This window comes from Rhipicephalus sanguineus, chromosome 1 (assembly GCF_013339695.2).
Source record: "Rhipicephalus sanguineus isolate Rsan-2018 chromosome 1, BIME_Rsan_1.4, whole genome shotgun sequence".
NCBI classification, from domain to species: Eukaryota; Metazoa; Arthropoda; class Arachnida; order Ixodida; family Ixodidae; genus Rhipicephalus; species Rhipicephalus sanguineus.
In genome coordinates this window covers 158513024-158532852 of record NC_051176.1, presented here as the reverse complement: position 1 = coordinate 158532852, position 19829 = coordinate 158513024, and the positions used below count along the sequence as shown (strand labels likewise).

Sequence of the window (19829 nt, the reverse complement as noted above, 5' to 3'; positions counted from 1 at the left end):
TGCACACATACACTATTATGACAGAGAAACAATGGTTGCTACAGTGACCACGCAAAGTGAAATAAAACAAGATTATGGGCCCTCTCTGCACAGGCAACATGTGCCAAAGCATTGTGCATTGCCATGAAGGCTGCATTCGTTTAATCGGATACAACTACAGAATGCAGAAGACGCCCTGCCTAGATGACAAAAGTGCAGCAGCTGAAGAAATAAAGAATGGTTGCACGTCTGCCCCAAAACGGCTTGTGAGCACTGCAACCTACTCGCTACAGATTTGGCACAGATGCCTTGATTGAAGACACCCAGTATCACCGACCAGCTTTCTTTTATACAGATTTACATAATTAATATATACACACAGAATTAAAAATAAGTCACAGATACAGACATTTGATGGAGAGACACCAACAGGTATTTTAATGTTGGCATCTGCCACACGTGAGCTTTCTCAGATGCCACCCTTGCCTATATGCCTGCCTACGCAATAGCGCGCTAATTTAATTGCTTAATCATACTGACAAATCAACTTGACACTTAGAATGCTATAAACAACAAATTTGTAGATGGGAAAACCCGGAGAACATGAGCTTATGATGCCCATTACACATGGAACATTTTAAAATTAGTGAAGCTTTGGAATGCTGCCAAATTATTATTTTTTTAAAACAAAGCAGGAATTGCTTACCTGTGTACGCCTGGACAAGAGTTCCAGGTAATCTATCTCACTTTGGTCAATAATCTTGACAGAGTTATAAATAAGGTGTGAACTGATCAGTGTAGCAATAGCAAATATCTTGGCATCATAGTTTTCAGACACATTTGTGGCTGCAAAACCTGAAAATCAGTTTCAAGAACACTCAATGTTCAATGAATGAACACAATGAAAAATAGAGAGGCAAATGATGGCATCAAAATAACTAAAAAGCTTTTTACAAAAACAGACATACAACTACAAATGCTTCATTCATACTAACAATATATACATTTTCCATCATGTAAAGGGCTTTTAGTAGCAAGTACATATGCTTGTATGATGTGAACATACTGCTGCAAGAACTTGCAAATAAGTGCTGTAAAAATTCGGCAGATCCCACGTACCACTCTTCTTGGCAGAAAAGAGAGGTAGGCGTCTCTCGTTGTCGTGACTACGCCCACTTCGGCAATGTAACAAGATGTCGGCGATTACTTCAACAGCGCACAGCCAATGACCAAGCAAGGCTTCCTCTATGTGCCACTTGTGCTAGAGCGGTGTGATGAGGAAGCGCAGTGCGAATGGTGCGAGGAACTGGCAAGGTAAACAAATACGCCACGGTGCATGCACCGTGGCGGATTTGTCAACACTGTGGTGTATTTATGCAGTTGTGGCCACGGCATCATTTTATAGTGCAAAGGACCAATCCACGAAGTCGATGCCCACATTTTACCCGCATTTTATGAAGAATTAGTTTGGTCCCAGCAAAACTCCCATAGATATAATGCATTAAAAACCTCGGTTATACAACGCAACTTACGCCGACCCCATATTTTGCGATGACTCCCGATACCTTTCGTGGAAAAAAAAAATCACCTTTTTTTTTACTCAAGTCTAACGCCGACCAAATATTTGAGGGTGCAAAATAAAAACTTATTGGCCCCTAGGTTGATGATTAGAAAAAAATAGAGTGAGACAGGTACACTATGTCTTCTTAGAAGCGAAAATTTATTCTAGCAGTTCATTTGCTTCTGTGATCAAGTTTTCCTGGCTTTAAAGGGGCCCGCAACACTTTTTCAGCATGGCCAACAAATGCCGCTGATCGGTAGTTGAGGCTTCTGCGAACATGCGAGCCAATCATTATAACGCAGCACGTGGTCTGGAATTTACAATTAATTCCCAAAGTCAGCTCGAAATCGTTCCCTCTTCTCTCCACAAATGATGCCATATACCCAAACGAATGCACCATATACCCAAATTCATGGCCATCGGCTGATTGCAGCACGGTGAGCTGCTACCGTGGCCGCCACATTACTGCGCGTGCGATTACACTGAGTAAGTCGTGCATTATAAGAAAAAAGAAAAAGTGCTCAAGGTCATGGGCACGTGTGACGCAACTTCTTTCCCCCGTGCCACCCCTCCCTGCTTAGTGTCCAGCGCACTCGTCGGGACGAGAGAGAAGAGAAAGCAATTACAGTGTGTGACAAATCTCTGTAACTCTGCTTGTACTTCACCGATTCTAAAAGTTTTTGCGGCGGTCGATTCATGAGGCAATAAACTCCTTTAATCAAGCCATTAACTTGGAAGGTGACTTAGAAAAGTGTTGCAGGGCATCTTTAAGACTGCTTCTGGATACGTCTCGATTGCGTGCATATCTTAGGCAACGTAGACAAGCTCTATCTACACGGAGCTAGCTACACGGAGGTAGCTTCAGCTAGTCTGAAACCTCGTATTTGAGATCCGGATGTTTTCAGGTTTTTGGCTCGGAACATATTCATGTTTTTGATGGTCCAAGGGGGCAGAAAATGTTAAAATACCATCCAGAATTTGTGATTGATGAGTCATTTATGGGGATGCAATCGAATCATTTCGAACGTGTATAGCTAGGATGTATATTTCAGTGATACTACTGAGGACTTCTGATTTGGAGCAATTTTTGGAGCAGCAAAATTTTCATTTTGGAGCACTTTGCAGCAGCAAAAATTTCTATCTTGGAGCACTTTGGAGCAGCTAATTTTACATCTGGAAGCACTCTGGAGCAGCTATTTCACATCCTGGAGTACACTGGAGAAGCAAGTTGCATTTACATTCAAGCACCTGACTAATTATTATGGGGCTCCTATGAAGAGCTAGAAATATTTCGATTCATTCCAAGCCTCATGGGGAAAATCATCTCAGGAGCACTGCATATTTCACTCGATAATAGAAAAATACGCGCGTCATGCAGTTGAGTGTTTGGAATAATCTCTGCAGCGATTATTTTTGACACTATCAAATAAACAGAATACTGGATCAATAAAACTAACACTAAATACATCTGTGTGGTTACCAGCAGACGTGGTAGACAAATGCCGTGGCGTACAACAGTGCCTCAATGCTAAATAGTTACAATGTCCCTAATGCATTTCCCTAAGATGAATACAAGGCGAAAACCATGTTCTTTTTCTTCTCAATCGACTGTATTGCTGGGTGCAACATGACGTCACTTAGCTATCCTCAAAAAATGCCAGGCCTGCGCAGAAAGCACAGCACAATCAGAGCGAAAACTGGAAGAGCGGCATTTCTAAAGCCCGTTATAAACTCTCTTGTGGCTACTAATACAAGTACACTAGCAACGCACCCACTAAGCCACGAATACTAATTTTTGTGAAGTTGGGAAGCACCCACGACAACATTATTCGTCATCCTGCGGAGAAGCGAGGTACCATCTGTAAGGCATTATGTGCACTTTGTTGATGTGACGGTTGATGACGATGAAGATTTATGGCTGAGCCCTTTGTGGGTTGGAAGCTTTAAACGACCCACTTGTTACGTAATTCGCATTGTGTGACGCCCGGTCGCTATTTAACTCTCCCACCACGTTTTATAACATAGGTTAACGCGAGAAAGAGAGAGAGAGGGAAGTAACTTTATTGAGACCCTTAGGAAATTGATCATGGGAGCCTTATGGGCTTCCTTGGCAACCAATAGAAGTGCACTTGCGAGGAACCCACTACGCTATAAATCATCATAATTTTTGTGAAGTGCGGAAGCAGCCACTATGCAGTTTTCGTCATTCTGCGGAGAACTGTGGTACCCGCTAAACACCTGTAAGTCATTATGCGCACTTTGTTGATGCTGTGGCTGATGACGATGAAGAATTATGGCAGATCCTACAATGGGTTAGAAGCATTCAACAACCCCCTCGTTGCGCAGTTTGCATTGTGTGACGCCAGGTTACAGAATTCGCGTCGTGTTACGCCCGAGTGTTATTTTCTTCTTGTGCCACACTACATCACATATGTTAATGTGGTTGCTTCCCGACATGAAGCCTGTATAGGGTCTTTTTGCGAAGCAGTTTCAAGCACCGGCATGGCTCTGAGGTAGAATGCTGGGCTCCCACGCAGAGGGCCCATGCTCAAACCTCGTACCATCCCGGATATTTTTTCTCATTTAGTTTTTTTTCTTATTTCGTGCGATAGTGGTTACGGACACCGGTGGCGGACAACTACGGTGCCAAAAACAGCCCTTGTTGTGACCTCATAACAGCTTTTGCTGTAAAAGCCAACTTCCTCTGACACTCCCTTCCCTCTTTCTGAAGCCTCTCTGTGCTGTAGCGAGAGCGTACTCATAATGCTTCCAGACCATCGTTTGCACATGCACCGGGTTGCCTGGAAGATGGAGACCTGCTTCAATGTCAAGCTTCCGCGAAAGTGTCCAGAAGAGCATTTAATGGGGGACTACATGATCTAACAAATTTCGTTCTCTTTATACAGCGAAGCTGTATAGTATAGCTAGGACATTCCGACTGTACGCTGAAAAACCCCTAGTGCCCTCTAGGGAGCAGTCAGAAAAGGAAAAAAAAACTTACAGGGTCCTTTACGCATTTGCCTAAGATGACTCAAAGATGAAAGCCACTTTTTCTTCTCACTTGATGTATTTATCTTCCCCCGACCCCCTCTCGAAGCTTTCTGCGCCTAACATGCTTTCATACTGCCACCAGGATCGAAGGCATTGCAAGCTTTCTGCACCGTGCCTGGTTTTGCACTGCCTCCATGATCGCTGCACAGAAAATCGAGGCAGTGCAAAGCGACAATGTCATGCGATGACATCATCATGTGACTTCACAGTGTATAACGTCAAGTTTTAGTGATCGATGATATCATGATGACGTCATCACGTCATAATTTTTTTTTGCATCACTCCTGTTGATGCCGCCGACGCCGACGGTCAATTTTCGTGTTTGATGAGGCATCTAAGGCTTTCACAATAATAACGCTAAACGCCTGGCCTTCAGCAACCTGGCCTTGCATATCAATCTGGCCTCCACCATATCGCCACTGTGCAGTGCGATAAACAGCTTCGCTGGTCATCTACCTCACAGAGTGGAATGGCTCCTCAATTTCTTTTCTTTTAATAGTGATAGCAATTATACGGACATCATTGAAGAGTTTTTGCTGTCGCCGTCATGTTCCAAATTGATAACATCACTCCGCGCATCGTATGTTCTACCCGCGAGTCGATCGCGAGCTATGGCGACGAACGCGGCTGATGCGGAGATGAAACGAGCCGGCGTTCTCCATCGCACGGAGGACGCATATGCGATAACATCACCGCACACGCGAGGGCTGCCGTTGATTGCTCATCAAACAAACAGGAAACGCCCCACCCGTCTTTCGTAAGGAGCATAAAGGGACGCCAGGGGAGGAGAAGGGGGGGTACGGCACTCGAATGTCACTGGCATGCACGCTATCTCGAGGTACCAGGAGACAGCTCGTAAGCTTGTTGTGTTCTCAATGCTTGCTTCGCGTTTAAAAACTGACAGCACAAAAACAGCTTCGGTCCCTGGAGCGGCCATATTCAATTAAACCAGCGTTTTGTTGAGTTACGCGAGAACGGATCCAAAAGAGTCAGCTGCTAGCCTTACTTCGTATAACAATACAATTTGTTGGTATCGCATTCATTGCTTCACCCTTAAACGAAACTGATTTTTTTTTTTAACCGTCAGCTACGGACCCTGGAAGGTGAGGGGAAGATGTGTAACATGGCGTAGCCGCTTCACATTGAGCATTCCGACATCAGGGCAGTCAGCGACGGGCCCACTACAGACGGCTGAGCGTATTAAAACCGAATTACGGCTGCTCCAACCAGGAGGCATACTTTTATTAATGAAATTACATTTTCTTTAAATCAAGCAAAAAATTCGAATTGGGACATACCCTATCACTCACGAGCTCAAAAGGGCAGGGCCTTTTAGAGGGTATTGACCGCAAGAGCGATTATGAACCCGGGTGTGCTGTTGGAAGGAATTACGAAAAAGCTCTTCTGGATGAAGGTACATGGATAAAGTACATTTTTCATTCCGTGATGTCCAGAAACAGAAGTGACAGACATTTTAGTGTCATGCGTATAGTTAGTAGTGAACACTGCTTTAATTACGTGCCGTGCGACCCTTGAAACGAGCTATCAGCAGCGTTTCTAGAACAGACAACGTCCACCGATGAAGCGCCGCCACACTCTCTCGCTACCGATTGGCCCAGACATCACGAGCCTCTGCAAAGAGTTCGTTTTGCTGTCGAGCCGACACGCACAACAGAACCTAGATCGGCAATGAGCATGGAGTCATGGCTTACTTGAGACACACGCGCGAGCCATTCAGCAGAATAATTCTTGGTCTGTGGTTGTGACTTTGGCGGCGCCAAGATCAAGCTCAACATGTTTTGACGTGCCGGCAGTGCAATTGCCGGTGATAGACAACCCCAAACCCGAGACTCTGGCGCAGTAAATCCTATTTGGCGCACTTTGGCGCAGGAGTGGAATCACAGATATTTTCATCAGGCAATCTAGTGGTAGATGATCACGAGTTGACCTATACCTTAAATTATCTTAAAAACAATTTAGGGAAACTAGTTGAAATATGCCGTTAAGTATTATGTAAGGCCACATAACTTGATTATCAGAAGCCAAAGACAATGCTCTAGAACTGCCCTGCAGGCCGTTGACTACATTCTGCCCCCTTTGGACTATGGAGCCATTTCTCCCAACTTTGTCAGAATTTTGTAACGTTTCTGCTTCATTCACTCTCACAGTATTTTTATAATTTATTATATGAACTTATAAAACCCATGATGAGAATATATTCAGGGGTGCAACAGCTGAAATAGGATTTGGAGCAATTTTTGGAGCAGGAAAATGTTGCTTTTGGAGCACGAAATCACAAAATTGTAGCAGTATAACAAAGAAGGCATATCTTTAGAAAAGAAAACAAAAATATTACTATACTCAATATTAGTTAACTTGCACACAATGTACGTAAGCACTGCTATTTCAATAAAAGCAGTGTGTTGAACCACCACCCAGTGCAAACAATGATGAAGTCCACATTAGCAACTTGCATGCTGTCAAATCATTTGACAGGCGCTACAAATGCTAATGTGGACCTGCCAACCTGGCGACCTCGAAATCCGGGAGGTTTGTTAAAGCAGGAGCGAAAAAGGGTGGCGAAAAAAGAAAACTGCCATTCGTTTTTGTTTATTGTTTCTCGGGGCCGCAGAAACATCATACACAGCTCTGAATAATTGCCAGTAATTTTTAGACGTCAGCGATCATACTAGTACTCGCAGTTATACAGCGCGTGCACGCATGAGTAATTAAGGAACAAAATGTGCTGTGTTCCGCGACAGCTAGTACTAATAGCCCCTTCTAAATCTTAGTACGTTTTTCTGCAAGATACGAGCGCACTGCGGCGAAAATGGCTTAAAAAGCGTTCTGTACACGATAGAACTAGGCCAGTAAATTTTAGAACCGCAGTCCTTTATTCTTTTCTTTCGCAGTGGGGTCAGGGTTGTTTATCAGGAGATTTATGGCCATATCCGCACAATCGGGACATTTGCTCAAAATTCAGGAGTCTCCTGGGAAAACTAGGAGAGTTGCAAGGCAGGCAAAAATGGCCAGTCTTTCCATCGAATGCACCAGCCGCACATTGTTAGTATTTTTCACGCTGAGCTTCCGCTTTGATTTTCGAATGTCAACGTAGACCAGCACTGCAACCAGCAGAAAAAGAAAGTTTTCGGGCACCCAACTCCACACCTTCTCTGCACGTGGAGTTGGGCAGAAATATTAACTTGGAAATATTAACTACATGAACTTCGTCATCACGCGAGAAATGATTGCAAATGTGACAACAATTTATGCTCGAGTAACAGCAACTGTTATTTTGAGCATACTCGTGCAGCACTAATTTTTATTGTTGTCACAAGGCTGGTACTTCTAGTCCTTTTAAGAAAAGTTACGCAATGCGTGTGAAGAGTGTCATTTCTACAGTAGCGCAAGAAACTTCGTCATCCTGCACGAACAATTTATGCTTTAATCTTGGCAATTATGATTTTGAAGGGTTCTTGTTATACTTATTTATATTTCCACCAAAAGGCTCTTGCATTTAGTCATTTAAGCAAAAACATCGCAGCTGTTTTCACAAACGTGGCTACGGTTGGCTACTTTTACTGCCCTTAGCTGAAGTTGGCTACTTTTTGGCTAGTTTTTCTAATTTTTTGGCTATTTATTGCCTTTTCAACCTGGCAACCCTGATTGAGAGCTTGCATAAAAAGGACGAATCCCCAGCTAAAGCAACACACTTTTACTGCAAATGGGTGTGTTTTCAGCAAAGTCACTACTCCTACAAGTTTTAAATTCAAGAAGCTAACCAAATCTTTAGAGCTGTTCACACTTACCTAAAGCACCACTACCTACGCCAAGAAACCATGCTGGTGCTCTGTGATAAACGCAACCTACACAAGACTTCTCCTGAACCAATGCCTAAAGGCGACAAATTCTTGCCCTTAAGTCATAGTGATATAGAGTGTACTTACCTTCTGTGTCAAGGAAAATAAGGGAAAGCTGCTGTCCTGACGGCAACTGTACTTTCAAAGGCTGTAAACAATAACAAATAGGGGTATACAAATACTGAAATCTTCAAATGCTACGTATCAAATATGAATAAGGCAAAAAACTGTCTTCGAATATAGAATACGTGTGAATCGTTAAAATGTTGCAAAACATGAATAGCGTACCTGCCAACCTACGGACCTCGAGTATAAGGAGATTCACGAAATCAGATGGCAGGAAGGGAGGGGGGCCACATTTTTATTTCTTGCTTATCAGTAGAGACCGGATTTCAGGCAAATGCCTATTTTCTTCCTTGTGCTCCTATTGCGCCATTTTGATATATGAGCATGAATTATAGGTTAAGAAGGGCTTTTATTGTGTTTTATAGTGCCTAAAAATGCCTATTTTTGGCGTTCGTGCCTAAATGTTTACAAATGCCTATAAATGCCTATTTTCAAAATTGGCGCTTATATAAACGCTATTCAGCCTCAAGTTTCACTCCCGGGTGCTGTTTGAGACCGTTATTCATGAAAATGCGTAAGATTGACTGTTCGGAACTATGGGGTTCAACGTGGTCCTCTAGTTCAACCAACTCCCGGTAACAACTGCTGGCAGTAGTGAAGTGGAACATGCCGGCGAGCGTTCGCTGCTGCGCTGACATGGCGCGAGTTGGCGAATGCGAAACTGCTTAGAGCCGTCAGCGGAGAGTGAAGAGCAAAAAAACAAATGACAATGTGATGTGCGTGCAGCTTTTGTTTTGTTTTTAATTTACTTTTCAAGCTATTGACTGCAGTAGCGTAGCCAGAAATTTTTTTTCGAAGGGGAGGGGATTCAGCCATACTTTATGTATGTTTGTGAGTGCGTTTGTATGTGTGTGTATCCACATGCAAAACTGAAAAGTTTAGGCGGGGGTGGGTGTGAAATCCCCGAACCCCCCCACCCTCCCCCATGGCTACACCAGTGGTTCACTGCCAGGGGAGAAATTGGCTCTACGCGATTCGATTCGACCTGGGCAATAGGAGGAATCCCTCCCTTCTGGTCTTTTAGCAATCTGGCTGTCTGCTCCTGCTCTGCTCTTCTCAGTCATACCGAAAAGACACCCAGGAGTGCGTTGATTGGGCTTTGTCCCGCACGGTTCTCAGAGACCGTGTTCTGCGAACCGTGCGGGACAAAGCCCGCTATGCACGGCTATGTTCAACTGCTGGCGCCTTTGTGTCATCTTCAGCGATAACATTTTTGTTTTCCGGTCGCAGATAGAGGTCGCGCACGTCCTCGTTTGAAATTATTCGCATTTATGTAAAAATTTATTGTGCCTATATTTACGATACTGGAGGCTTAAAACGTTGTTTTGCCTGCCTATTTTTGGCGCCTAAAACGAGCTTTTTTGATGCCTAAAAATCCGGCCTCTACTTATCAGGGTTGCAGGAACATCATACACAGTTCTGAATGATTGCGGTAATGCTTTTACACACCGGCAATCATATTGGTGCTCATAATTATAGTGTACACGTGTAATGACACACGCACACAGAACAAGATCTGCTATAACCAGCAAAATATACTAGCCTTTTCCCACACTTAGCAAGCTCCACCGCATAGCATTGTACAATGGCAAAGATAACTTTGCGTGCGCTGCGGTGTGATGCTATCGCGAGTTTCTCTTCTAGATAATGATAGCATGCCAATGCATAAATAACCAAGGCCACACACAAACGTGGCCAGGGTGTCTCCCAATTTTAATTTCCAAATTCCCTGACTTTTCCAGATTCTCCTCAAATGATTATAAGCATATGCCCTGACTGGTAAGCCTACATAGAAAACTGACAGCCTGCGTAGTAGAAACGAGCTCTGAGTGATAAAAAAAAATCCAGGGCATTTGCATAAACTGCAAACCACGCTGCTTTATTACGTTCCCTTGGCTGGGAGGATGTTTTGTAATGCACTATTAAACTCCTGAACAACTCCTAAGTAGCTATGAACAGAACAGCTGGCATATTTGCATTGGGAATGGTTTTACTCTTTCAAGGGCTCAGTTTCTTGCTGCAACGTAGAGACCCGAAACTGTGCATCTTCCATCAGTTTCTGCTTCTACCATTCATGCTCTTCTACAAAAGCAGCAGTTCTCTTCTTTCTTTCAACAACCCAAGAGTCCAACCGTTCCTGCTTCTTCCTCTTCCTTCCGTCTGATGTTAGCACCATGAACCATGTCAATCACCTTGTCTGCAATATTAACTTCTGCAACACCACAGGCTGTGGACACTTCATCACAGACACTTCACCCCTGTGCTATGAGCGACTCTTTTTTTTCACATGAGATTCCCTTTCATTATACACCAACCAGCCCAGTCAAGCGCACTGCTACATTTAGCTGCTGTTAGCGTCTACCATTGCATCACTGCTGAATGAGTTTGACACACCCTGTCGTGCCTCTGCTAATAGTGGTTCAGGCCTGACCAGAATGCCTTCAAGGTGAGCCCAGGTCCTGGCCAAGAGAAATAAGCACAAACTTATCAGTGGGAGTAATGTCGTGCTTGGAAATTGAGATATGCTGTGTGACCTTAGAAGCAACACTTATGCACCGCCTTTTTCTTTACACCTATGCTTAGCCGTTTACTGCGGTTGCATTCAAAGGAGCAGCTTTATAAGCTTTCATCAAAGGTAAAGATCGTTATTATGCAGAAAAATGACCTTGTGAACATGTCAAGCAGTTAAGCACTCTGTACATGCCGTAAGTGTGCACCTGAAAGTAAGAAGAACCCTCTCACTTAGTAATACATTAGGCAGCAGGATGCAGTGTAATGCTCGTGCATAGACTTTTCTCCTTTGAAGTAGGGATGGACGAATAGTAATTTTGAGATTCGAAGTGAATTCGAAGCGAATAGTGATTTGGTCAAATAATTTCGAATTGAATAGTTTGAACAGTATATATTTCGTACTATAAAAAAAAGAGAATTTTTGTCACGACCCAACTTACTTGTGCAACATTTTTAAAAACTGGAACAAAGCTTGTGAGAATGTCACTTTATTGGTTCGAAGCAAAGTGGAAGCAACTATGGATAGTAGCACAATTTGTATAGCAGTAGAGTGCAAGTTCTAAGCGGTAAAACAAGTTATATTTTAAAATTTGCTATATTTAGCACATATAAGCCCATATAACAAGCTTCTAAAGTTAAAAAAGAAAAAACAATAATTGAGGTGCTGGTAATATACGTACACATAACCTTGAAGTGTGGCCTCATGGCAGTTCGGATTTCCTCTGGATAGGTGGTTTCACGACATAGCAGCCGACGCTACAGTGAAACCACCTTTCCTAGGGGGTTACATGCAGTAAAAAAAGATGTCTATTTGTTCGTTTCGAATAACTCGAAATTCGTATCAAAACAAATTCAAATACTGTAATATTTGTTAGAATATCAAAACTGCTTGAATATTTGCCCATGCCTACTTCAAAGCATTTCAATATTGACCAAGTAATATTATTCGCAGTTATTTTATTGCATCTATTTACAGAACGCGAAAGTTCAGAATAGGAGAGAGTCATGGAATAAAGCTTGGCTAAAAAAAATCCTCACATCGCATGTGTATGCGGGAGATAAGGTGGGAACGTAGCATGACTATGCACTGAACAGCAGTACAAAGTATCCGTGATAGGACAGTGTCAGTGATGCAAGCGACATTTTGGTTTTTGGAGCACATTCTGGAGCTGAAAAAATGCTAGTTTGGAGCGGCTATCGGCATTATTGGAGCAGATGGCAAAATATTCCAAACTACTCCTGGAGTTTAAAGCATTATTTAAGCATCTCATAAGTATTAATACTTATTATTAAACATATTGCACATACAGTTATCACTGCAAATTGCAATAATTAATTAAAGGGGTACTGACACAAAATTTCGCGGCCGAGATAGCCTGCTGGATCGATTCCCGTGTACATGTGTGTACCATCTGCAAAATATCGACAGCGAATAAAGCTTGGAAGGTATTTTATACGGATTTTAAAGTTCGGGTGCGCGATCCAGCATTCTAGGCCGCACCAGTTGCATTGACACCCTCGGAGGTGACCCGAGGTGACCCCCCTACTTCCCCTATGTAACCGCTGTAGCCGGTACAAGTTATGATGACGTCAGAGCCGCCATTTCTGTTTTGACGCGCTCGCCGCTGCGCTGTTGGTGTCTCAAGGAAATCGCCGCCAACAGACGACGATGAGGAGGACGATGACAACGAGGACGATGATGGCGACGACATCGTGCAGCACGTGCGGCAAGCGTGCGAATGCGAGAAGACGACGCGAACAGCGCGGAAGTGCATCACACTTCTGCGTGCTGACGTGATCGAGCGCTGGAGCCGCTAGGTGGTGATAGTTGCACCCAGAGGCTTGTCGTTTTTGAAACCGAAACTGACACTGGTCGGTAATGAGGAGCCTGTAATTAATTATCTGTCGCGCGCTGCAGCAAACGATGTGCCGTGTTATGACTAACAGGCCCCCGGCAACACACTGCAGCAAAAAAAACGCGAGGCAAAAATTTTTGTGTCAGTACCCCTTTAAGCAGATGGGTGGCCACTGAACACTAAGTAAGACGAGCTATATGCTTAAATTTTTGGGTACTCGTGGCAGAAATAATATAAAACTGATAAAGCTAAGCCCCAAATCATAAAAGAAACCACAATCCCGTACAGCAGTTTATACAGTCAACGTCCGATTTTTCGGACTCCCTAGGGACCGCGAAATCGTCTGAAAAAAAGAATTCATGCTTTTTTATTCTGCTCAAGCGGTCAAATTGCCACAGCCACGTCCGAAATAGCTTTAATGCCTCCCAGTGCACTTATCAGGCATTTTGGTGCACGCCCAGGCTCTAGCAAATACATTTGGTACTTGCCACGAACCCCGCTTAACTATGTGCCAACCGCCACTTGCAAATTTGCATCTCGTGATGAGCAACGCTAATACCAGTAAAGTGCAGAGTAGATTACAGCTCTCTCGCATGAAACGTTTGAAAACGATGACGCGGAAAACAAAGACTGTGGCGGAAGAGCGGATGACTCGTCCGGCTTTCCCCGAAGCGTGTGCGCATGTGAACAATGCTCACACACATCGCCGAATCTCTGCCAATATGCAGAATTTGTTGCTGTGTGGAGCCAATCGTTTCTAGTTGTGTACAGCACATCACCAACTAAGCTGACGCCGTCACTGTACTGTTGCTGTACCGTACACACGCATTTGTCATGAAAGGGTTCGTGATGCCCACTGGATCCGTTCCTGATCGCACGTGAGCATGGCAATGGCGAGCTGGTTTCGTTTGCGAAGGCAACGCGTCTGTGCGGCGCACTTAGCGGTCTCGCACAAAGAGACAGCATGAATGGCAGCGCAGTGCGTTTGGGTTCTTGCCAATTAAATGCATGCAGTATGCATGCAGCTGCGCTAGGCCGCATGCACTACCAAGCAGTTAACTGAAGATGCTTAACGTAAGGGTCGTCAGCGATTAAGCCACACTGGCGCGTTTGCCACCTGCCGCCGTCACACCTCCGTTCATTTCTGCTGCTTATCCGTAAAGACATCGCCGCATGGAGCCATGACAGCGGACCCTTTGAATTTCTTGTCTTCTTCACCCCGTAACACTTCAGCATTGCGGCAAAGCTGACTTTCGTACTCTGCTATTGTCGCAAACAGATCGACTCGCGAAAGCACTGGTTCGAACCGACGATATGATAGATGCGGCAGAGGTGGGGGCTTCAATCAATGCCTTTCAGACCTGCAATTTGGGCAGAAAGTCCAAAAAATCAGACACCGAATAGTTTCAGCGTCCGAAATTTCAGATGTTCTTACACACTGACGTCTTTGGGGCTGGCGACGGTGCCACGAAAGCGTCCGAATTTTCGAGCATGTCCGGAAAATTGGGCGTCCGAAAAATCAGCAGTTGACTGTAATCGGTAATAGAGCAAAGCAATCTGTTATTTTCATATTTGACCAAAATAGCCTGCATTTAAAACTAAAAACAAAACAAAAAAGAAACTAAGTGCGGATAAGTTGAAAAAACAGCCTTGCCATTTCTTGTGGCAAAAATGAGGCCGGAGCTGACAAAGTGATAAGTGTGACAATGCCACTACTCGTGGCATTGTCGATGTGCTAGTATGGAGCTAGTATAGAAACTCCATACTAGCATACTATACATGCTATACTCGCAAACTTTTCTTGGCAATGAAAAGAAAGGCTACAGGGGCGGAGCTACTGCACATGTACTGCTCCGTGAAGTAGTCCGGTTTGGCACGCGTTTAGAATTTAGTTTCAGTTTGTGAACCATCCGTATCTCCTATGACGGCTGTTCGAATATTCGAGTGGCCATGGTCGAATAATAACATTGCATACTATTTGCTTCGTATGCTTAGACAGCCATTTGTTAGTGAAATTCGTCACAAGCTCCTTTGGCGAGTCATTGGAAAAGCTAGAGGGTGACAAGTGCTCACATGATGAAGACGCTATTTTGATTGTGAGGTGCACGTAAAAGGTGCAACGTTTTCACACGTGCAAAAACATGAAATGACACTTCATAATGTAAAACAAATATAAATTTTATATCTCCTTGGTGCGTGCTGCACCTCCTTTCAAACAGTCATCATCATCATCATCAGCTTGTCTACGCCCACTGCAGGGCAAAGGCCTCTCCCATGTTCCGCCAATCAACCCGGTCCTGTGCTTTCTGCTGCCACGTAATACCTGCAAACTTCTTAATCTCATCTACCCACCTAATTTTCTGTCTCCCCCTCACGCGTTTGCCATCTCTTGGAATCCAGTCAGTTACCCTTAATGACCACCGGTTATCCTGCCGACGTGCTACGTGCCCGGCCCATATCCATTTCTTCTTCTTGATTTCAACTATGATGTCCTTAACCCCCGTTTGTTCCCTGACCCACTCTGCTCTCTTCCTGTCTCTTAAGGTTACACCTATATCATTTTCCTTTCCATCGCTCGCTGCATCGTCCTCAATTTAAGTTGAACCCTCTTTGTAAGTCTCCAGGTTTCTGCTCCGTAGGTAAGTACCGGTAAGATGCAGCTGTTATATACCTTCCTCTCGAGGGATAGTGGTAGAATACCATTCATAGTTTGATAATGCTTGCCGAATGAGCCCCATCCCATCCTTATTCTTCTCGTTATTTCACTCTCATGGTTCGGCTCCGCGGTTACTACCTGTCCTAAGGAGACGTACTCCTTTACAACTTCCAGTGTCTCTCCACCTATCGCAAAGCGCTGTTCTCTGCCAAGATTGTTCCACATTACTTTAGTTTTATGCATATTAATTTTCAGACCTACTCTTCTACTTTCCGTATCCAGTTCAGTAATCATGAGCTGTAATTCGTCTCCCGCGTTACTCATCAATGCAATGTCATCAGCGAATCGCAGGTTACCGAGATACTCTCCATTAACTCTTATCCCTAATTCTTCCCAATCTAGGGCCCTGAAAACCCCCTGTAAACACGCGGTGAATAACATTGGAGAGATCGTGTCTCCCTGCCGTACGCCCTTCTTTATTGGGATTCTCTCGCTTTCTTTATGGAGGACTATGGTGGCCGTGGAGCCGCTGTAGATTTCTTCCATTATGTTTATGTAGGCTTCGTCGATGCCCTGATTCCGCAGTGCCTGCATGACTGCTGATGTCTCCACCGAGTCAAATGCCTTCTCGTAATCTATGAAGGCTATGTATAGGGGTTGGTTGTATTCCGCGCATTTCTCTATCACCTGATTGATAGTATGAATATGGTCTATTGTTGAGAAGCCTGCACGAAATCCTGCCTGGTCCCTTGGTTGATTGAACTCTAATGTCGTATTAATTCTGTTAGCAATTACTTTTGTAAATAGCTTGTAGACAACGGACAGTAAGCTTATAGGCCTGTAATTTTTCAGGTCCTTGACGTCCCCTTTCTTATGGATCAAGATGATGTTGGCATTCTTCCAAGATTCAGGTATTCTCCCCGTCGAGAGACACTTCGTATACAGGGTGGCCAGTTTTTCTAACATAATCTCTCCACCGTCTTTCAACAGGTCTGATGTTACCTGATCCTCACCAGCTGCTTTGCCTCTTTGCATTCCCTTTAGGGCTTTCTTTACTTCTCCCGTCAATACTGGTGGGATGTCAGATTCCTCTGCGCTATTACTGCTTCTTACGTTATCATCCTGACTGTCTCGGCTGCTGTACAGATCTCTGTAGAACTCTTCCGCTACCTCAACTATTCTATCCATATTGTTTGTGACCTTGCCTTCCTTGTCCCTTAATGAATACATCTGATTTTTGCCTATGCACAGTTTTGTCTTCATAGCTTTGAGGCTTCTTCCGTTCTTTAGAGCATGCTCGATTCTCTCCATATTATACTTTCTTATGTCGGCTACTTTACGCCTATTGATTAGCTTCGAAAGCTCCGCCAGCTCTATTTTGTCTGTTGCACTTGAGGCTTTCATAGCTTTCAAACAGTGTCCCGTAGAAAATAGAGCAATGTTGTTTTTAATTCTCACGCAGAAAACACTGACGCAATTGTGGGACTATATTCTTCAGTGGTAGCACATGTGCAGTTTGGCTCTGCAGCCTTCTCTTCATTGCCAAGAAAAGTTGTCCACGAGTACAGAATGATAGTAGACAGCTTGTTTTTTGTTTTGTTCAGGCTTGCTGGATGATCATGTGCTTAAAGGGGCCCTGCAACACTTTTCGAGCATGCTCAAAAAGCGCTGCTGATCGGTAGTCGAAGCTCCCGAGAACACGCGAGCCAAATAATAAGCGATGCGCACGGCCTGGAATTTACAATAAATTCTCAAAGTCAGCTGAAAATCGCTCCCTCTTCTCTCGACAAATGATGTATTAGTCCGCAAAATATGACGCGACTGTCGGCAGTTCCACCATTGGCTGATGTTATAATCACGATAACACCCTCATTATTACTTTCATTGTTAATTTTGAGTTCAATAAGTAGATAATATGTATGTTTATATTCTGTTATCGCGTTAAAAACACCGAACAAACATTAATATTAGCACTTCCGGTCTCACCGACAGCTCGTCTGCTCGTAGTTGCGTGGTTCCGTTTTCTTCGCCATGCGCAGCGCCGAAAACGTGAATATTTCTGTGCTTTTGACCATCGCCGGTTGCCGTTGAGAGTGGCAGCCGTTCGAGTGTTGCCTCATCAGCTGGGAACTGCATCGTCGGCACGTTCTCACGACCGACCGAGGCAGGGGCGCAGCGTGTCTCCGATAACAATGCTGGCGTCCGGTAATGGCGGCGCTTCGGGGTCATCTGCCAGTGCCGTCTTACGAGGCGGTGTATCGGAGTATGGGCCGAAACCGATCTCAGCTGTCATTCGTTCCAAACGAGCACGCAGGTTTGCTTCCATGGTTGGCAGAGCGATGAAAACACTACGGCGTTCGAGGTGCGCACCCAACATTACCAAACCGACGCGCAGTTTTCAAGCACGCGCGATAGACAGTGCGATCGGCCTCCGCTCAACGAGAACGACGCGAGCCGACCGGAAGTGGCGGCACAGACCACGTGGTTGCGCCCAGACGTCAGAGAGAAAAAAATGAAGAAAAAAATTCCGCCGGCCCTTTTGGGCGGAGCCTCGCTCCTCTGCGCTCCCTTCCCCGAGTTGCTACCTAGCTTTCCGCGTGCTTGCGGCGTAGTGGAGGGCGATAGCTGCGGAACGTGATTTCTCTAATTTGGTAACACCACTTAGACTTGACGGATTCGAAAAATTTTTGCGGCATATGAATCGTGAAGAGTCATACGTCAATAATGAGACTATTCCAATATAACTCAGAAAGGTGTTGCAGGGCCCCTTCAAAGTTCATTGTTTTCAGTTTACCAGCACCATTTCGGAGCAGGTCCGGAGCAGTTACTAACAAAAATTACAGTTTGGAGCAGCATGGAGCAGCATTTCTCTTTTGAAGCAGTTTGGAGCAATTGGAGCAGCACTTCCATCACTGCAGTGTTGTACTGACACGTTCATATGTGGCCGTCACAGGTGGTCGTTGTGCTTCGCGGTGCTTATCTGTAATAGCATCGCCACATGCAACGGCACCAAAGTTGGAAGCATTGATGGGCACTTCTCTGTGCCTTCCAAAAAGACAGAAGACCTTTTGCGGGACATTGTGGCATTGGGCACACCGCGAGTTCAGGGGCACAGTTGACCTTTATGCGACAAATCATGATTACGGTACGTGCTAATGCCTATGCATAGAGGGTAATAATAATAATATCTAGGGTTTAACGTCCCAAAACCACGATATGATTATGAGAGACGCCGTAGTGGAGGGCTCCGGAAATTTTGACCACCTGGGGTTCTTTAACGTGCACCTAAATCTAAGTACACGGGCCTCAGACATTTTCGCCTCCATCGTATGCATAGAGGGTATTGGTCCAACCACTATAATAGCGAATACATTAAGCTCTTTGGACCGAATACATCAAGCTCTCAGTTGGGGATTCATCGTAATTACATTTTAACTGTGGTAGGTTTAAAATGAGTATGTATTAGCGATGCTTTACTGTAAAAATAAAAATGCATAATATTTGAATTTGTATGCATATTCCCCTCTTATTTCGGCCATGGTCGAACATTCATGAAAATTCGAATATGCCTTTTTTAAATCAAATGATTCAAATAACAAAAATATTTGATTCATACTTGAAATTTTGAATATTTGCACACCCCTAATGACAGGTAAATGAAGAAATGACTAAAAGCCACAGTTTGGTCCATGCATTAAACAGTTATAGAAAGTACGGTGTGTATACAGTAGACTCTCATTAAACGGAACATGAAGGGACCAGGAAAATGTGTTCCGTCTAGCAGGAGTTCCTTTAATGAGAGAGGAGCATGCAGGGTTGCAGAATCCAAGTATGAAACCAATCATATTAGGGGCAGTTGTTCCGTTTAAGAGATTTTCATTTACTGAGAGTCTACTGTAGTTTTATTACACCTATATCAGGCCCGTAGCCAGGGGGGGGGGGCAAGCCCCCCCCTCCGAAATTTTTATGATACGTGGTATTTTACCGAAAATAAATAATGAAAATAGGCGTTTTTCTCAAATAGTCAAGGCTCTCAGTAAGTGCCCCCCCCCCCGAAAAAAATTCCTGGCTACGGGCCTGGCCTATATATTGCAGTAAATGTTCACTTACTCATTAAATTAATGAGCACAATGACATGCATGCAGAGGCAAGCACAAAGACTCCTCACTTCACTCTACGAGTGCTAACACTGGTTTTTATGATGTTGATGTAATGAACAGTGCAAACAG

The 19829-nt window shown here is 44.2% G+C and overlaps 1 protein-coding gene across 2 annotated transcripts in view; it reads right to left on the bottom strand.

Annotated features, from left to right (window-relative positions):
* LOC119400931 (guanylate-binding protein 1) overlaps positions 1-19829 on the bottom strand; it is a 125700-nt gene that overhangs the window by 93504 nt on the left and 12367 nt on the right. For both annotated transcript variants that reach the window (XM_037667819.2, XM_037667826.2), the window contains 2 exons: positions 8539-8599; positions 686-834 (listed from right to left, as the gene is read on the bottom strand). In XM_037667819.2, the coding sequence (XP_037523747.1) occupies positions 686-834; positions 8539-8599 (210 nt within the window). The remainder of the gene's footprint in view (positions 1-685; positions 835-8538; positions 8600-19829) is intronic.